This window comes from Mya arenaria, chromosome 14 (genome assembly GCF_026914265.1).
Source record: "Mya arenaria isolate MELC-2E11 chromosome 14, ASM2691426v1".
Taxonomy (NCBI): domain Eukaryota; kingdom Metazoa; phylum Mollusca; class Bivalvia; order Myida; family Myidae; genus Mya; species Mya arenaria.
This window is the reverse complement of record NC_069135.1, coordinates 2,824,361-2,845,530: the sequence shown is the minus strand read 5'-3', so window position 1 is coordinate 2,845,530 and position 21,170 is coordinate 2,824,361. Positions and strand designations below refer to the sequence as shown.

Below are 21,170 nucleotides of genomic sequence, written 5' to 3'. Positions count from 1 at the left end.
ATGAGTCCGGCTCAATTGTCGTGTCCGGACTGTAATATGGAATGCTGAATATATAAAGGACATAGGATATTGGTGGTTGTGTCCGTGATTGTAACTTTCTGTTGGATAAACTGTTTTTAAAATAACTTGCCACATGTTTTGGAAATTCCAAAATGACGTGTCGCATGCACGACCCGTGCCTCTAAAGTCATGCCACACTTAGTCTGTTTACTATGGAATGCTGCATATCAGGACATAAAGTAAAGGTGGTCGTGTTCGGGCTGTATGTTTCTCTTGTATCGACATATTTTTAACTACTTGGTACATGTCAAGATGACGTGTTGTATACACGACCGTGTCCCGACCTCCTATACCAAGGTCACACTTAGTGTTTGTTTACTAAGGAATGTTGCATATAAGGATGCATATCAGGACATTTAGTATAGGTGGTCGCGTTCGGGCTGTATCTTTCTCTTGTATGGACATATTTAAAGATAACATGGCACATGTGTTATTCATATCAAGACGACGTGTCGCGTGCACGACCCGTGCTGATATACATGTCCCTCAGGTCAAGGTCACACTTATTCCTGTGGAATGCTGCATGTAAGGACATGGAGTATACAAATGTAGGTGGCCGTGTCCGGGCTGTAACTTTCTCATGTATTCATAACCATTTCGTTCTTTTTCCACATATTTCATGGCTATTTTTTTTCCTTCTAAATGTCATTGAATCATGCTTGAGTACCACTTCGGGGGCTTTCGTCACATACGATGTCCGTACGAATTTTAAAATCTTACGATTCCACCAACTTTTCAAATCCGAACGAACTTCGTACAATATTTTGCTTCTGGTCACATGCCCGCGGGCCTCGTACGGTATTTGGGAGAATGCATTTGTTGAATATCGCAGACAAGTCGCGCGCTGCTCGCGGGAACGATTCATGTGTGTTAGTACGGCGAAAATTTCGGCACGGATCTGAAAACAATCTCAACCTTAGCTATTTAGTGAATACACCCGGGAGTAGTTTGGTATGGGGACCAGAAATGCACCAAGTAATAAAAAGTTCATATTTATTATTGAAGTCCGTAGTATCGTACGTTGACCGTGCGAGGCTCTTACGGGCCTCGCGGTGTTCTAAATCCACACGGAAATCGTACGTTGACCGTGCGAGGCTCTTACGGGCCTCGCGGTGTTCCAATCTACACGGACATCGTACGTTGACCGTGCGAGGCTCTTACGGGCCTTGCGGTGTTCCAATCTACACGGACATCGTACGTTGACCGTGCGAGGCTCTTACGGGCCTCGCGGTGTTCCAAATCCACACGGAAATCGTACTTTGACCGTGCGAGGCTCTTACGGGCCTCGCAGTGTTCCAAATCCACACGGAAATCGTACGTTGACCGTACAGGGCTCTTACGGGCCTCGCGGTTTTCCAAATCCACACGGAAATCGTATGTTGATCGTGGGGCGGGACCTTTTCGAGTTGCTCCCGCCACCGAACATTTCTACGATCTCGTCGAGAATCGCTACGATGCTCGCAAGAGTCATCTTTGTCAGTTTTTGCAAAATTGCGTCTGGAAACCCCTTACAGAGCTCATAGCTCGTGGATGTGACTAGAGTTATACTGAGAGTTGTTCACAGACCGTATCCAATAATGATTGCAAATTTTGGGTGTATCAGTTTGTGGCCAGTTAACCGTGTCGGCCGAGCCATGGTGCATGTCGCGATCAGCCACTGTGAAATTGGTATACACAGGGGTGACAATTCAACAGCTCATATGGTAAAAGCAGTTCAACGTTTTAAAGATGTTTCGTTTGAAATGAGACCCGCCACCCCTGTCCTTAATGGATAATTATTTTATTTAGAAGCGAAATCAAATTTTGTATAACAAAATGCAAAGAAGTAGTTTTCGTTGAGCCTTTTGACATAACCATTTGGTAAATAACAAGACTTTTAGTCTAGCTAGTACCAAATATTTTTCGCATATATTAAGTAGTTGACGTGAATTACTGAGAAATAACAAGAAGTTGTGGAAAGTGTCTATTGAGTGCTGCGATATTTTGTCCCGTTCATCTTTAAAACCGTCGTGTGCGGAGTTCGCATTACGGACTTAGGATGGACGCGCTGTTCTGTTACCACATCATGCTGATGGTGCTGGCGACGCTGGCGTTCATCTTCCTCTGGACGGGCTTCTCGACGCCTGGCTGGCTCGTGGTCACCTTCCAGGAGCGGCAGGCTGAGAGCGAGTATACAGTGTCCTCAATTAACAGGTGTGTGTCAATAAGAATACTTCATGGTGACATTTTAGATAGTTAAATTTTAATAAATCAAGAAGTATGGATATCTCACAGGGTAATTTATACTAACACGGATTCAGGTGACTTTTCATGCGGTCCCCTTGTGAATACATCAACAAATCATGTATGTGAAGTGGAAAGTTCAAACTCACATAATGATTTTTACTATTTTGAAGTTTGAAATGAAATAACAATATTTTCAAGTATATTGCGCATTGTGTTTTTACTCTTGATATTGTCACTTAACTTACAGTTACTCTTCATTCCACTTTAACCCTTAAAGCTTACACTAACCAATGTACCTCCTCTGCAGGTCGCTGTTTTACGACATCCACTGTCCCCAGGAACTGCGCGACTGTAAGACATGCCAGGCCGGCGACGCTTCGGACGAGTGTGTCACAGACATGGCTTACGTTGGTAGGAACCCAAACGCGTTTGTTATTTTGTAAGGGTATTTCGCCTTTAAATTATTTCTTTCAAAGCTTATAATGGCTGACATATCTAACGGGTTAGGAGTGGAATCTTTGTGAGCGAAACCCATTTTGGCACAATATAAGTTATGTAAGAAAATATTGAGACAATTAACCCGACGTCTTCAAGAGCGCGTAATGCCAGTGTCGTCTTTGAAACATGTCTGACACATACGGATTACTTTCTCCGATGTCGTCGTCCGCGTTTTCAGTGTCACACTCGCTTCCGTTCGATAACTTTTGCACGACTTTTTGGGTAAGTAGGTCAATGTCATGGTGCATTCGGAACTCCTCGGCCATTTTTTCAAAAACAACCTCGGATGTATATGGACGGTTTAAATACTTAAAAAGTGATACGTTTATGTCCGCTGCAAATAGATCGCGTAGTAATCTTATTTAGTATTTAAAATTTATGACTTAACTCTTGGGAATCGTAATTATGTTTGCAATAATACACTTCACTGGCAATCAATTTAAACTGAGAGCAATGAATACAACTCTTAAACACTACATTTAATTAATGCTTTTATTAAAAAAATACGGACTACTTCAACAGATGTACCGGCATACATCCGAGGTTGTTTTTGAAAAAATGGCCGAGGAGTTCCGAATGTGTCATGGTGTTTTTACTATACATATTAAGGGCGTTTCCGATCAATTACTATTAATTTAATAGTATTACACGATTTAGTGTAAAGTCTTTCAACCCGATAAGCATATTAGGCAAGGTCATAAGATGACCCCTATTGATTTTTGGGTCAGTCGATTAAAGGTCAAGTTCATTGTGACCTTTTACTATTTAGAAAATTATTGGCACTGCCGACAGGGGTCACACCTTTTGGAGTTCAAGTTTTCTTTCTTAATAATAAGTACCAATTGAAAAGATAATTATCTTAATATATACTTATTTTTCATCTCCTCCAGCCTACACGTACCACTACACCTGGATCGAGGCTCTGACGGCGGACAAGGAGGAGTGGGTAGCATGGCGCGTCATCATGATCGTAGCGGTGGTCCTGGCGACGTTCGGCTTCATCCTCGTGCTCTGCCTCGTCTGCTGCATCTTCCGGACGTACACGTACCGCCTCGTCGCCTCTACGGGATTCTTCTTGTGGCTAATCGCCGGTATTTAAAGCGCGGTTCGACGTATTGACTAAGTTGGCGATCCGTCAGACCATGTTTTATTATAGTGCATGTAGTAGCTGGCCATGGCGGCTTCACATATGTTTAAACAAACTTAATACTATAACGTTACTCTTACGAAGGCTACGCTATCAGTTGTTATGATTTGTTATGGTATTTAAGCCAGTTACATGTGTATACTACATCTTCAGGTATCATTGTGTGGGTTCCGGTGGGGATGGTGGCGGACATGCAGTCGAACGTCCAGGACACGGTTGACTCGGACGTCCCTCACGACGCCACCATGCACATACCCTACTCAGTCGTCCTCGTCGGCATCGCAGGATTCCTCGCCCTCGTCGTCGCCCTAATGCTTCTCTGGCTCACAGGTCGGTGAAGAGGTGTTTAGGTCCTCTGGATTTCCGTAAAAAAAGGATCGTGACATTGACCCTGGTTACAACTTGCTATATCTTTACGGAGTTATGCAACTTTACGCAATTTACTAAAAAACAACTGCGTCCGGACGCCAATTTATGACGGTGTCGACGGTACACAATACAATACAGATCAAGTTTGACTTTCTCATGGTCCATTTTCTTCTACGAATTTGCTATAAGTTAATGTCCAGACGTAAACGCTTGCAAAGTTTAATGGATTGATATATGTTTTGATACACGAGTTCAATTCTATTGATTACGTGTCAAGGTCAACGTTAGTTCCAAACCACCGTTGCATATCTTGCTGAAGTTTATAAACGCTATCCCTATTTGTATTATATGAATGTTGTTGCGTTTGTGTATGGTCCGGAGGTATTTGTACAATACACTTTGTTCTTTGAAACGTAGGCGTGTGTGGCGGTCAGGACCGGGAGAAGTCGGAGACGCGCTCGGACACGGAACTGTTCTCGGACCGGACTATGGTCAGGGACCGTCGCTACTACGGACCTCATCCGATGTACCAACCAGAGAGGCCCGTCTATTACAGGTTGGCACGATCAAGAGAAACGGCCTCTTGAATAGGCCTGACAGTATCTAAGATTAACACCGTAGACAAAATATGATGTTATTAATTTCTCATTGAGAAGTAGTCGGACATCCAGCACATGCATTTGCCGGAAATATCATTTGGGCCTGTGTATCACTCCCTTTTGCATGTTTGTGTGTGACGGCCCTATACTAGTATTTCACGCATTCCCGTATGTTTCAGGGAGCCGGAGCCGACCCCTGCGTACGTACAGGAACAGGTAGTTGTGGACGACTACCCCTATTACAAGGGTTCCACCGCGTGGGGCCCTAACCCCTGGTACGATAATCGGTACGGCCACCCGGACGACAGATCCGTGCTGTAGGCTGTACCATGCACGGCGGTCGCCTTAATCCAGTACTCGACGAGGATATTTTCGTTATAAACCGTTTAGTAAACTTTATCTTATGGGACATTTATTTAAAAAATAATAAAAAAGATTGTATCAAATTTGGCTTTTAATAAATAACACTGTATGGTATTTTTTATAAATAAAACGTTGAACAGAAATATTTTTGCCATTTTTCACGCCAATCAAGTCGTTTGAATAAATGTTTTCATTTATTTTGACTTACTACCGTCGCTTAAGATGCGAAAATACAAGAATACTCAAACTTTGCTTTTTAAATGGCGACAATATTTTTGGACGTTTTCCGTCAATATGACGTCATAATTGAAATGACGTCGTATCCTTGACGTGGCTTCCAGCAATCCCGAACTGTTGTATCCGATGTACTTGAATGTACACGCGTGTTATTGAAAAAAGCACCAAGAAATCAGACTACAGTATAGCTATTGTGGCAGTGGATATTCTCAATTGTCTGAGATAATTTCCAATTAAATCTCAGTTAAGTTAAACAGAAGGCGAATTTATTCGTTCAAACTAAAATAAAGCTGATATAGGAAAGTCATCTTAAGGGTGCAGCGATATAGACCGACAGTCATCGTATACTTTTACATATTTATTTTTTTTAAATAAGAAGGAATTATTGAAACTGAAGTTTTTGGATATAGGTATAAACCTACGTGAAGGTCTAATTAAAAAACATGCCTTGGGATCGGCTGAAGAAGATCGTAACGCTGTCTGAGGACACGCAGGAAGTGATTATCTCTCCGACAGTCATCTCGGAGAAAACAGAAATAGCCGACTCGGTGTGCATTTCCGCCGACAAGCAGCGGCATATTCTCCGTAAGTGTAATTAGGATGGCATATTACTGCCGTAAGATAACCTGTTGACGTTCGCGAATTTGTTTATGTTAACCACTTATTTTTGCGATAATTATCTAGCTATCTAGTTTACATTCGCCAAACGTTTATATATGGTAAGAAAAAAATCATCAAACTTAAAACAGGAAGTGCCACATGTTACCTTTTTAGCTGTTCAACACTAACAGCCTAACAGGTTAACTAGTTATGGTTTGCGAATTCCACTTAATAAGAGTAATAATATAGTATCGGGTTAACTAGATAACATTGTATTACTTCGTCTGCAGATGTGTTGGGATCCCTAATAATAGAAGAACTTTGGGTACATTTACATTTTACTGACCGTTCTAAGGCAGAACCTAACAATTCCTGATAAACACCCCTAGTTTTATATAGTACATGTACATGTATATAAATTATGCAATGTGTTGGTTGTGGAGTTTTGTGTTGTTCATGATGATGATGATGATGATGATGATGATGATGATGATGATGATGATGATTAAAGTCTGAGTTTCCAATACGCCATTAGTTTTTAAGAGGCGCTGTGGAACTTACTGCACGAATATATGAGATGTTGCCGGTAAATAATGAATGGTTTCTAAGAACAATCGATCATTTTTATGAGTCTTGAAACTGGTTCCTGTAATCAAGTACCTAAACAGTGCATATGGGCAAGGTATTCGATTTGTTACAAAAACAATTGACGACCAGTCAAGTACTGAAGTACTTCTTTACCATTACTCCGCGAAACGTGCATTTCATTAAATACATGCTTTTTAAGCTTGCTTTGAAATCAGACCCAAAACAATAATCGATTAAAATATCACGGCATTTTACTTTCAATATTTCGTTTTATTATACATGTATTCCAATCATAAATCCACTCACAGTAAATACCACAAAATACGGTAGTCCGTTTTCGGCTATGGTTTTAGAATCTACTCTGCTGACGTCACGTCGTAACAAATATCGTCGCGCATTAAAATGACATTTATTATGAATGCACGTGTTTTTTTGTGATTTAACGAGTTAATTATATAATGATAGGGTTATTAGTACTGCGTTGTGGTCCGTAATGTCTGCAAAAAATACTTGAATCGATGTAAATAATGGACCTTTATCATTTGACTTATAAAATCTGGTTAAGGTTTCGCATGTTACATTAAGACAATATCTCAGCAAATACATCGGGTATTGCACTGATACTTTATACAGGACCTTCCACACATCCAACCTTCTTGATTAATGAAGTTAGATAACAATGTCATGCATTTGATGCAAAAAGTGCCCTTTGCTTATTCGACATAAAACTTCTACTTAAATAACCAAGTGAGATAACTCTATTGTGCAAATAATGGCCCTTTATAATTCGTTTTAGATACTCTCCTTAAGGTTTTGCATGTTACCACATTTATGCCAATATCTCACCAAACACATCAAGTTTTGCATTGTTCAAAACTTTATACACGAACTCCAAACCATCCAACCTTCTTAATTGTCCAAGTGAGATAAATCTATCTTGTATATTAGATTAACTTTCCCTCTTTATTCAACTTATCAAAAATTCTGGATTACGAGTTGCATGTAAGCACATATACGTCAATAACTCAGCAACTACTGGATGTTTTTCATTGAATCAAACATGATAACTATTTCATCTATATAATGCCATTTTGGCCCTTAATTATTTGCCTTTGATGTTCTAGTTAAGGTTTTGCATTTAATCTTATTTTGCACTGAACCACGCATGCTTCACTACAACTTTGCAATCCTTGTACTAAAAAAAGATTTGGAATAGTCGAGCGCGCTGTCTCTTCGACTTATAGCATTATTGCGTGTACTGTTGTTCTGTTCATGACCGTGAGTCCATGTTTCAGCACCATCATGCCGGACACCGATGGGTGCCTACGTACCTCCGCCGGACGGGAAACTGCTTACCTCTCTTGGTAATTACTGCATCTAAATATAAACAAAACTGTGTTAAAGCTATCATCGTTTATGTCATCGTAGTTAACTCTTATAATCGTTATTACTATGGAAGTTAATAAATGCATTTGTGTCTAACAGGATTTGAGGCAACTGTTTTAGCTGTACTTGTTTTATTTTATCTATGAGCACTTCTCCAAATATTTAACAGCTTTAACAATGTTCTAAACAATCGGCCCATTTTAAACCCACCTGCAATGTTCTGCGTTCTTGTTCACGTTTTTATTTTTTTAACGGTAATTTAAACACCTATTTAATTATATAAGTGCTATTTTATTGTCCATAGTCCAAACTGTAAGCAATGGTGTTTGTCAGACAGACAGACAGACGGAAAGACAGACAGACGGACGGACGGACAGGTGTATTGATGTAAACACGCTTTTAACAGTTTCTTGACTAAATAAAATAACAGAACATTGTATCCCATCCATTTGGACATTTCCATAGAACCAAACAACGTGGCGCCTATCTATATGAACTACAAGCCGTATATAGTTTATATATTCCACTACTTTATCCCGTCAGGTGACCCGCTACCCGGACCCGCAGACTACCTACCGAGGATTGACCTCACGAAGAAGGGGACGCCACACTACTCTATCGTCGGCAGACCGAAATTCATCGATGGTATTGTAACTATTTTTACCCTCGAAGCGCTTTCCACAATTCCAAATACTTAAAAGTGACACCCATAATCAAAATCAATACATACACAAGGTATAAGAAACATAAACTTTGAGTGATACACCTTTAACTAATTACTAAATATTGCATTTATGGAAAGATTGTAACCGTGTATTTAATAGCTGAAAACGCAAAAAAATATTAAAAGATTGGTAAGTGCTAACATATTTACTGTGATCTTATTTTGTCTCATATGGTAGGAATACCTTGTTTTCTGCAACATGTTATATCAAAATAACTGTATATAGAATTCACTTCATGTCATCTCACTGACTTAGAATACAACCCCATTGGCTGATACATTGTCAACGCAAACTCTGACTCAAGGAGTGTGTATCAAATGATTGGCAGAGGCGGACTTTTTAACACGCACTAAAGTTGATATTCTTAATGATTATGTCCATTACTTAATGGTTGCGTAAAATGAAAACGATTTTGAAACGAGCTGTGCCAAGGTTATACACACTCGGGTTTGTGTTGTGTGGTGAACCGGAGAATTCTTAGGAAACCAACTGTCCTGCTTGGTGACCACACACCAAACACACATGCGCCCGGGTCGTGAAATTCCAAACCACTGCTTCGTGCGGTGGTGGTGTTAGAAGTGTATACTCCGGGTCCCGGCGTGAGCACATTGAAGGGTCCCAGAGTGACTGTTCAACCACCGCACACCTGTCCTGGGCAGACTATCAGGCGGTTAACCAGTACTAGGTGCCTTCACCTCTGCAAGGAACTGACATTTTCTGTACATGCCAGGGGCAGTGGTACAGTGCGAATGGTTGTAGAAATGATTTCATAACCAATCACAACAGAAGAGACCTGGTCGACCCGGGAATCAAACCCGGTTTGTCAGATTCACAGTCGAACACCCTACCGATTGAGCTAACCGGGCGGACCTGCTACGCGCGTCATGTGTGTCTGCTCTTTTATAACACTTTAAACGTAACCGTCGGCCAAGTTCTCATGTACAACCGTTTTTTTTTGTAAACTGTTAACATAAAATGATTTGGATGTGTAATTATAAGCTTATTGATTCTCGCACGCTCCATTCCGAGGGTTTTAGAATTTTGTTCATTGTGCACAGACAGAATGTGGCTCTGGTTAGAGCTACCATGGTTCTTAACGTGCGAAAGTGTACAGCACTGTCACACGGGACTCCCATTTAATGTCCCTCCCGTGGCTGAGACGATTAGTATTTTAATAGTGCTGTGGGTAATCGAACCTGCGACCCCAGGTTTACAGTCAAGTGTGTTAGCACTGGACCGCAGATCTGCCCCGACAGACAATGATCAAATATCACCTTTTATAATTATGTACAGACAAGCGGCACCTGCCAGGTCCTTCCGTGTATAATACTGCTGGGGACGCCTTGTGGAAGGGCCGGAAGATCACGCTTAAAGGACGGGGCAAGTGCTACTTTGACGCGGAAGGTAAGACATGTATTGCTTTTTAGTTGAGGATAACCCTTGATAACACAAGAATGCATGTCACACTGTATATATGTTGCTGAGTTTGTTTGGCACAACATGACTGTTTTTCCAGACCGGCCAGGGGGTCGTTTCAATAAACATCTTAGTGATTTTTTATTAATTAAAATATCTTACTGTCATAGTTTCATATTGCTAAATATTTAAGTGAATCTAACTTCAGCCAGTATTTAAATGACAAAGTTTAGCAGATAAGAATATAAAGTGTGCGCCATTTGTGAAAATTATACGGATTCAAGATTATTGAGACGACTAAAATCCTTTATTACAACGGGCTACATGAAATTCATAGAAAATTAAACGTGTTTTAACATAAAGGTTTGTATTTTCAATCAAATAAATGCTTCAGATATCATGAAGTTGTCATATCATATGATCAGTGAGATATTTAATATGATCAGTGAGATATTTATATGATCAGTGAGATATTTAATATGATCAGTGAGATATTTATATGATCAATGAGATATTTAATATGATCAGTGAGATATTTAATATGATCAGTGAGATATTTATGTGATCAATGAGATATTTAATATGATCAGTGAGATATTTATATGATCAGTGAGATATTTAATATGATCAGTGAGATATTTAATATGAATTTAATATGATCAGTGAGATATTTAATATGATCAGTGAGATACTTTTAGTATTTAATATGATCAGTGAGATATTTATATGATCAGTGAGATATTTAATATGATCAGTGAGATATTTAATATGATCAGTGAGATATTTATATGATCAATGAGATATTTAATATGATCAGTGAGATATTTAACATAAGAGAAAATGAGAATACCGGACAGTAATGATAGATAACGGCGAATGAAAACATACACTTATTTGTTTTATTATTAAACTTTACACTGATTTCGTTTCATGGTAATCATGAAATATAGTTTTCCTTCAGATGAGTCTAGCCACGACTTGAATATTAATACTAGTAAAATGAAGCTACAACACATCGTCGAAAATGTATGATCGACCCAGATCATTCAGTCACTCCATTGTGAGGAGTGGAGTGAGGGGTATCCGACGGTGACTTCAGCTTTACCGGCATCCCTTTCTTCCATACCCACACCATGACTTATATTACAGCGGATAAATCAATCAGCATACTGGGCAAGTACAAGCTGGAGCACCGGGCCACGGGAAAGGAGGGGCCGCGCTTCCGGATGGGCGGACGGCCACCAAGCAACGTCTACACGGGGCCCGCGAACTCTCTCGTGCAGCCCGTCGACACGAAAGGTACTCCCCGGCTTTTGATGTTTGTCATTTTTTTACGGATTGGTTATTGTCCGAGGGTTGCTCATATTGCAAAGAATGTAACATCTTTTTCGGAGTGACCCGTATTTTGTTAAAGTTTTTGGACGTAGAAATAAATATTTCCGGTGAACATTTATATTTAACAAAACAAAGTAAGTAACGATGGTCTGCACGCACCTGTCAACAAAAATGTATAAGGAGCCATAAAGAATGTCAATAAGTCTCGTTCTCCATGTAACAATTACATCTACTGTTGAAACTCCAGGATTCAACACCCCGGGTCCTAACTACCGGCCGAACTCGAGTTACTGGGGCCGCGGACCCAAGATGTCGTTCGGTCACCGGAACACAGATGCGGATCATAGTGGACCAGGTGAGACTGCCCCCCCACCCAGAACCCCCTACCATTTTTTCTTGTCTGCGATATTCTGGGGGTGTATTTGTGCCCAGGCTTCTGTCTTGGACGGACGCCATGCGTGTTAAAGATATTCATGATACTCGGCACACACTATGCCATTAAAATTATGTGTTATTAACTTATTATTTTATGTTTCACGAACTCGAATTTGGTAACGGAATGTTGCCTTTTCATTTAGCCCATTGGATTGTCAAATAATCTTTGTTTCCATATAGGACGAGATCGTTTATTTATAGCTTGAATCAACAGTTAAAACTCAGTTTATAATTGTACAATGAAAGTCCGTGAAACAAAGCCCGGATCGCAATCGTAACTCAACACCATAACTAAGCAATGGGAACCATACTTTAGACAATGGAAAACTTTCAGGGCTTTTGTTTTTGACCAATATAATGGATATCTCATAGAATATTGAAATTAAAAGGATTGGAATGTTAACAAATTTTGTGATTTCATTGTATTCAAACTTGATTTTAAAAGAATTAAGTGGATTTTTTAAACAGTATATGCAAAACATTATGTGACGGACGCATTTTTAGCTTTTTTTCGAAAGTAAGATATTGCCTTTATTTTGTTTATAATCTGCATCGGAAGCATGGTTATGAAATTATCGTTATCACTACTGCAATAGTCGGACTCATTTGGTAGGTCCGAGTGACTATGACGTACAGACAGACGGCCGAGGTCCCGCCCACTCATTCGGGATAAAGCTTCCGGAACCCGTAACCTTGCAACAATGTAAGTACATGTACATCATATGCGCTCGCGTATCATTCATATAATTAATTTGAAAATTGTAACAAAAATAAATATGGGTTATGTTTGAGCTTAAATAATTTAAAAGAAGAATTGGACACAGTGACCAAATAGCGTTTCTACTTTAGAACGTCGTTTTAGTGGTCATCATTTTTTTTTATAAATTGTTCATCTATTGAGTGTTGATCATCTTACGCACGTGTTCAATTGGCGACGTATTCATCCTGAGTTGTAAATAGCCTGCCGGAATATAAGTATCTTCCATGGGTCGGAGTGGCATTGATCGAATTGAGATACATTTTCCTCCCACCTCAGATAAGTAGGTCCAATAATTTAACCATACTAGAAATTCTTATCTTGCCCACGGGCGAAGATAAAATGCCCGTACGGAACTCCTTTTTAATGGTCACCAGATTGTAATTACCTCCCTTGTTGAAGACTGTCGTCTGTAGCATCATGGAAACCTTGTCTTGTGGCAATATCTAGAACGCTTATTAATTATTTCTCGCTTCAAATGTCACCATAGAACAGTTTCACGCACCTTTCAAGAAATAATGTTTCACTCTCCATAGAACTATTTAAAGACCGGTTTGACTATTAACATAATCTTAATCACTGCGCGCATATCCATGACAACCACGAATTATCGCATATCTATACGCAATTATTTTCAATAAGCACGAAAGAGTTCCAGCCAAAATACAGTTTTACTTAATTTTGTTTAACTGAGGTGGGAGAAAAGGCTTCTACCATAGTCGCTCGTGTAAGATAGGTTCATCCCGACCCTCGCGCAGGGTGTTTTGCGGAAACTCGGTAAACCACGTTTCCGCAAAACACCCTACGCTCGGGTCGGAATGAACCTATCTTACACTCTCGGCCATGGAAGATACTTATAATCACCCAGAACGGTTCATGCAAGGTAGATGTTTTTTTTCTCCCGACCCGTGTCCAGGGAAACATATTTGAAATGTTTGCTGGAACTGTTTTGACATTTTTAAACCGACTTGCGTATTAATTATAATCTAAACATTCAGTCATTGACGTATGTGAACTGGTTTCATTTTCCTATCAAGAACAATTGAAGACATTAACAGAAAATTGATGATTTGACGTTAATTAAATTGAGAAAAATAATCCTTATTTGAAACCAAGGTCTAAACGCAGCCACCAAGGATAGAGGACAGCAGTTTGACCGTTTTAGAGCTTGTTTCTTAATCAATGCACACGTCAACGGTCACCAACAAATTAATGGAATAGTCGGCGACCACCAGCCACTTTTTTGGTGAAAAGGAAAAAAAAAAAATAGAATAATATAAAAAAATCATTATATTCTTTTTTCCCCCGATGCTTAGCAATATAACAAATTTATGATTCATAAGGCACACGGCTTTATGTAGCGGATTGGTGTAAATACCACGTCGTCCACGTTTAACAACAACAAAATAATACATTTGTGGTCGCCTAACATTTCAACAGTTGTAAACACTTATAAATATAATTTTAAACCAACTATTTCAGCGGTGAATAAGTTCAGTCCGGCGGCTAACACGTACGATATCGGGACAACGATAGGCAAGGCCCCTGCCATCTCTATTGCAGGAAGACCCGACAGGCCGAAGAAAGGTACTCTTTTAAACTAAACGTATATTTGGGTGTAAACTGAACGAGCTTCTCCTTAGAGGTAATCTGGGAAAAGCTCTCGAACTAAACGTATGTTGCCGTAATAATTTAATAAGTTTTACTCTCGAACTTAACGTATGGATTGGTCTTAATTAAACAAGGTACATTCTCGAAATCAGCGTAGTGTTGGTTATACATTTTGCATGATATTGTCATTAAATATGCGTCTGTTTGATTCTTGAGTTTGTATGATATTGTAAAGAAAAAAACCGTAGGGTAAAGTCTACATTTTATTCGGCATTATCACGAAACAAGAGAAGGGTTAAATCTAGTTTTGTTTGGCACTGTCACGAACAAAGGCGTCGATTTGAATCCACATTGCGTATGGCATTGTCACAATATAAGCGTAGATTCGAGTCCACATTTTATATGGCACTGCCACGAAAAAAACCACGTAGATTTGAGTCCACATCTTGTAACGCATTGTCATGAAATAAGCGTAGATTCGAGACCATATTTTGTATGGCATTGTCACGTAAATGGCGTAGATTTTAGTCCACATTTTGTATGGCAGTCACGAAATAAGCGTAGATTTGAATCCAAATATTGTTTGGAATGTCACGAAATAAGCTTAGGATTGAGTCTATATTTTGTATTGCATTGCCACAAAAAAGGGTAGATTCGTGTCCTCGTTTTGTATGACATTTTCATGAAATAAGCGCAGATTTGAGTCCATAGTTTGTATGGCAATGTCACGAAATAAGCGTAGATTTAAAACCAAATATTGTTTGGAATGTCACGAAATAAGCTTAGGATTGAGTCTATATTTTGTATGGCATTGCCACAAAAAAGTGTAGATTCGTGTCCTCGTTTTGTTTGACATTTTCATGAAATAAGCGTAGATTTGAGTCCATATTTTGTTTGGCATTATCACGAAATAAGCGAAGGATTGAGTCCACATTTTGTATAGCATTTGCAGTAGACAAGCTTAGGTTTGAGTCCACATTTTGTATAGCATTGGCAGCAGACAAGCTTAGGTTTGAGTCCACATTTTGTATAGCATTGGCAGCAGACAAGCGCAGGTTTGAGTCCACATTTTGTATAGCATTGGCAGCAGACAAGCTTAGGTTTGAGTCCACATTTTGTATAGCATTGGCAGCAGACAAGCGTAGGTTTGAGTCCACATTTTGTATAGCATTGGCAGCAGATAAGCTTAGGTTTGAGTCCACATTTTGTATAGCATTGGCAGGAGACAAGCGTAGGTTTGAGTCCACATTTTGTATAGCATTGGCAGGAGACAAGCGTAGGTTTGAGTCCACATTTTGTATAGCATTGGCAGGAGACAAGCGTAGGTTTGAGTCCACATTTTGTATAGCATTGGCAGGAGACAAGCGTAGGTTTGAGTCATCGTTTTGTATAGCATTGGCAGCAGACAAGCGTAGGTTTGAGTCCACATTTTGTATAGCATTGGCAGCAGACAAGCGTAGGTTTGAGTCCACATTTTGTATAGCATTGGCAGCAGACAAGCGTAGGTTTGAGTCCACATTTTGTATAGCATTAGCAGCAGATAAGCTTAGGTTTGAGTCTACATTTTGTATAGCATTGGCAGGAGACAAGCGTAGGTTTGAGTCCACATTTTGTATAGCATTGGCAGTAGACAAGCGTAGATTCGAGTCCACATTTTATATGGCACTGCCACGAAATAAGCGTAGATTTGAATCCAAATATTGTTTGGAATGTCACGAAATAAGCTTAGGATTGAGTCTATATTTTGTATGGCATTGCCACAACAAAGCGTAGATTCGTGTCCTCGTTTTGTATGACATTTTCATGAAATAAGCGTAGATTTGAGTCCATAGTTTGTATGGCAATGTCACGAAGTAAGCGTAGATTTAAAACCAAATATTGTTTGGAATGTCACGAAATAAGCTTAGGATTGAGTCCACATTTTGTATAGCATTGGCAGCAGACAAGCGTAGGTTTGAGTCCACATTTTGTATAGCATTGGCAGCAGACAAGCGTAGGTTTGAGTCCACATTTTGTATAGCATTGGCAGCAGACAAGCGTAGGTTTGAGTCCACATTTTGTATAGCATTGGCAGGAGACAAGCGTAGGTTTGAGTCCACATTTTGTATGGCATTGGCAGCAGACAAGCGTAGGTTTGAGTCCACATTTTGTATAGCATTGGCAGCAGACAAGCGTAGGTTTGAGTCCACATTTTGTATAGCATTGGCAGCAGACAAGCGTAGGTTTGAGTCCACATTTTGTATAGCATTGGCAGCAGACAAGCGTAGGTTTGAGTCCACATTTTGTATAGCATTGGCAGCAGACAAGCTTATGTTTGAGTCTACATTTTGTATAGCATTGGCAGGAGACAAGCTTAGGTTTGAGTCCACATTTTGTATAGCATTGGCAGCAGACAAGCGTAGGTTTGAGTCCACATTTTGTATAGCATTGGCAGCAGACAAGCGTAGGTTTGAGTCCACATTTTGTATAGCATTGGCAGCAGACAAGCGTAGGTTTGAGTCCACATTTTGTATAGCATTGGCAGCAGACAAGCGTAGGTTTGAGTCCACATTTTGTATAGCATTGGCAGGAGACAAGCGTAGGTTTGAGTCCACATTTTGTATAGCATTGGCAGCAGACAACCTTAGGTTTGAGTCCACATTTTGTATAGCATTGGCAGCAGACAAGCGCAGGTTTGAGTCCACATTTTGTATAGCATTGGCAGCAGACAAGCGCAGGTTTGAGTCCACATTTTGTATAGCATTGGCAGCAGACAAGCGTAGGTTTGAGTCCACATTTTGTATAGCATTGGCAGGAGACAAGCGTAGGTTTGAGTCCACATTTTGTATAGCATTGGCAGGAGACAAGCGTAGGTTTGAGTCCACATTTTGTATAGCATTGGCAGCAGACAAGCGTAGGTTTGAGTCCACATTTTGTATAGCATTGGCAGCAGACAAGCGTAGGTTTGAGTCCACATTTTGTATAGCATTGGCAGCAGACAAGCGTAGGTTTGAGTCCACATTTTGTATAGCATTGGCAGCAGACAAGCGTAGGTTTGAGTCCACATTTTGTATAGCATTGGCAGCAGACAAGCTTAGGTTTGAGTCTACATTTTGTATAGCATTGGCAGCAGACAAGCTTAGGTTTGAGTCCACATTTTGTATAGCATTGGCAGCAGACAAGCGTAGGTTTGAGTCATCATTTTGTATAGCATTGGCAGGAGACAAGCGTAGGTTTGAGTCATCATTTTGTATAGCATTGGCAGTAGACAAGCGTAGGTTTGAGTCCACATTTTGTATAGCATTGACAGGAGACAAGCGTAGGTTTGAGTCCACATTTTGTATAGCATTGGCTGGAGACAAGCGTAGGTTTGAGTCCACATTTTGTATAGCATTGACAGGAGACAAGCGTAGGTTTGAGTCCACATTTTGTATAGCATTGGCAGCAGACAAGCGTAGGTTTGAGTCCACATTTTGTATAGCATTGGCAGCAGACAAGCGTAGGTTTGAGTCTACATTTTGTATAGCATTGGCAGGAGACAAGCGTAGGTTTGAGTCCACATTTTGTATAGCATTGGCAGGAGACAAGCGTAGGTTTGAGTCCACATTCTATTTGGCACTGTCACGAAACAAGTGTAGCTTCGAGTATATTTTAGTATTGCATTTTTATTAAATAAGCGTAGGTTTAGGTCTACATTTGGTTTGGTTGTAGTGGGAGGCGAACCTATGCAAGTACAGTCAATAAATACTGAAAACAAATACTAGTATTTACAAATTAGCATTCTTGAAATAAACGTCTACACATTGTTTCTTTCGCAGAAAAATATGCCCTAGAATGCCTATACCGTTCACCTACAAACGTTCGCGATAAAAATAAACGACGTTTATTTAAATTCGAGAGTTATTTTGTATGGCACTGTCAAAGATATTTTCTTTTCTTAGCAGTTCATTCCGTAGGAAGAATGGATTTCCCCTAGATTACTGTGAAGAAAACAGAGATGAACTAAATAACATGCAAAAAAAATCTTTAGTTATTGTAAACTACAACTAGAAATCCCATTGGCCATTGTAAAGATTGTAAAATGAAACTAGAAATTTTAATGGCCATTGTAAAGAAAGTCGAATCAAATAAAGGAGTATCGAATAATATCGTTTTTTTTAAAGCTCAAGATACCTATTTTCGCGAACGATTTTCCAAGAAAAATAAGACGGATGATATTTTAAGGCTAAACACAACGAGTAGAATGCTAAAATGATACAATGTCGGAATGGTCTGACTGGCCGATAATCATAGGTGAATGTCACCCTACGCCATATTGAACATATTTTTGTCAACGCGTATCTACTTGAAACGATTTCGGTATCCGAACAAGCGTGCAAATTTATTTCGTTTTTTTTTTCTAAAACTGTATTGCATTCCGTTAATGGTCAACAATCACACCAGGAACACCCCCTAGTGTGCTCAAACTTTCCAAACAACCTTCGAACACTAGTCAACCGCTGTTTAACCATGACCGAGTTTCATTTTTTGAAAATATTTCTTAAAGGAAATAAACCGTTGGTGCACTTTTTTGCAAAATATAGTTTTTAACGAATTGCATCTTCTATAAAGATTCTTTTTTTCTTCTTAGCAATTCCTTTAATCATTTAATACTATTATCGTTACATTTTGTGCATTTTCTTTAATTCAAGTATTTTTAATGAAAGAAACGTTTGACCTAATCGAACTTTTTATTGAATGGACTAATTTAAATGCCTTAACCAAAGCTAGATATATCGATTTCAATTCAAAAGAACATTCAAAACTCATTAATGTTGATTATTACAATGTTTTGTTTTCAATTTTGTTCACTGAGTAATACGATATATTTGCCTTAAAGCACAGCTATTCTTTTTCCTCAAAAAATATTAGAATTTTACTCTATTACTCTGTTATTGTGTTAGGGTTGCTACGACAAATGTTTAGTAAATTTACCCTACTTCCTAACATCATACGTAAATATAGCCGGTGTGTGTTTGCATTTATATGCACTTTGCCCCAGGTATAAATCTCGTCATATAAATGCTACATGTATGCATACCTTTATTTCCCTTTCTTATCTATGTGTAGTCCATTACAAGCAGCTGATATAAATGTACGTATTCCAGGGATACACGTGCCATCTACACGTGTACATTTACATTTTACTCTGTTTACCTCTTGTCTATTCCTGTTTCTACCTATGTGTAGTCGTTTACAAGCAGCTGATATAAATATACGTATTCTTGGAAAACTCCTGCCATCTATACGTGTGTCTTTACATTTTACTCTGTTTAGTGTTTACCTGTTGTTTATTCCTGTTTCTATCTATGTCCGTACACTTTCTGTCTGTATCCATCTCTCTATACGTGCTCACAGTGCGCCAGGCCCCCTGTCCCTCCTCATACAACCCGCAAGTACGGAACGACGCCGATCGCTACCGTGGAACAACCCTCGCATACAAGTGGTTTGAACCGGACGGTAAGACTAAGGTCTATGTTGTTAGTATGGGCTCCAGCAAACTCAGCGGCTTTCAGGAGTTTGCGTGTGCATGGTTAGTCTTGCGTGTAGCATTTCGAGACATTTAGGGGCCATGCTTGATGCATCAGTTTTTATTCATTTCTATGAAGCTCGCTGAATAGCACAGGACTCAATGTAGTTCGCTTGCTAAACCCGCATTGTACCTCGTTTGACAACAACAATGGTACTTAGATAGTCTCGAAATGTGAGAGTAGCAAGACCAGCCATCTAAGTTAATGTTTTATTGCATGCAACAAGTAAATATCGTGCATCTGTTGTAGAATGAAGGAATCGCCGCGGCGCTTCCACGCGCGCTCGGAGTATAGTCTGCCGACGTATCGCTCCCCGATAAGCGATGCCGGGAGTGTTTCCCTACCCAGCATCAGGTCCACTACGCGCCAGTCGATGCGAAGTTACCGGAGCAACATGGGCTCGCGGATGCTACTTCCGTCTGATTTCGATACTCCGGGACCAGACGCATACAATATTAAATCCACTATTGGGCAAAGCCCTGGGGCTTTGTTTAAGGGTGATAGAAGCAGATCGTTTGAGCAGGCTAAAAGTTCCAATGCAGTATTTCTGTTACCACGTTTGGCGAACGCTACACCAGCCCCAGGTGCGTATAACATTGAGAGTGGAATAGGTAAGGGATTGAAATCAACGTTCGGGACAGCTAGGCGGGACGCTCGGTTTGCTGGCGATCGCAACAACAACGCCGTATTCCTTATCTCTAGATATGACGACCCCAGCCCGCCATCCACAAGATATAACTTGAAATCTTCCATCGGCTCGCACAGTAGTTTTCTTAATCGGGATAACACCTTAGCACCCGGCTCATCGTTCAGCCGTGCTAAACGGGATGCTAGATTCGCTGGGGACAGAAATGCTCGATTTCTGTTGCCAAGAATTGTGCCCAAGAATCCTCCACCGGACATGTATAAAACTGAGGATGTTTCATCGTTTGGAAAAAGAGTAAGAGGTGGAGTTACGTTTGGGCGTGAACGACGTAACGCGCGTTTCCCTGGCGACACGAAAGCCAAGTTTTTGCTCATGGAACGGACGGATAAGTTTAGACGCCCTCATTCCTACACGGGTGCAAACTTGTGATATGTAATTCTAACCTTTATTGGTTGGATAATTTAGTAAGTTAAATTTGTCGGACTGATGTAATTAATGTGTGAGTATTATTTTTAAAAGTACGAGTATAAATACCATGCTAGCAGCATCGAACTGCAAACAGCAGTCTGGAATGCATTGGCAAAGAAGAAAGAGGTGTTAACGTGTTAATGCACAGTTCTTAC

The 21,170-nt window shown here is 39.9% G+C and overlaps 1 protein-coding gene across 1 annotated transcript; it reads left to right on the top strand.

The window, feature by feature from the left end:
* The first annotated feature begins 1,884 nt into the window (after positions 1-1,884).
* LOC128216485 (uncharacterized) lies at positions 1,885-5,405 on the top strand. Its single transcript, XM_052923062.1, has 6 exons — positions 1,885-2,253; positions 2,594-2,697; positions 3,675-3,875; positions 4,085-4,261; positions 4,718-4,856; positions 5,079-5,405. The coding sequence occupies exons 1-6, from the start codon at positions 2,099-2,101 to the stop codon at positions 5,218-5,220; spliced, it is 918 nt and encodes a 305-aa protein (XP_052779022.1). The 5' UTR covers positions 1,885-2,098; the 3' UTR covers positions 5,221-5,405.
* The last annotated feature ends 15,765 nt before the right edge of the window (positions 5,406-21,170 follow it).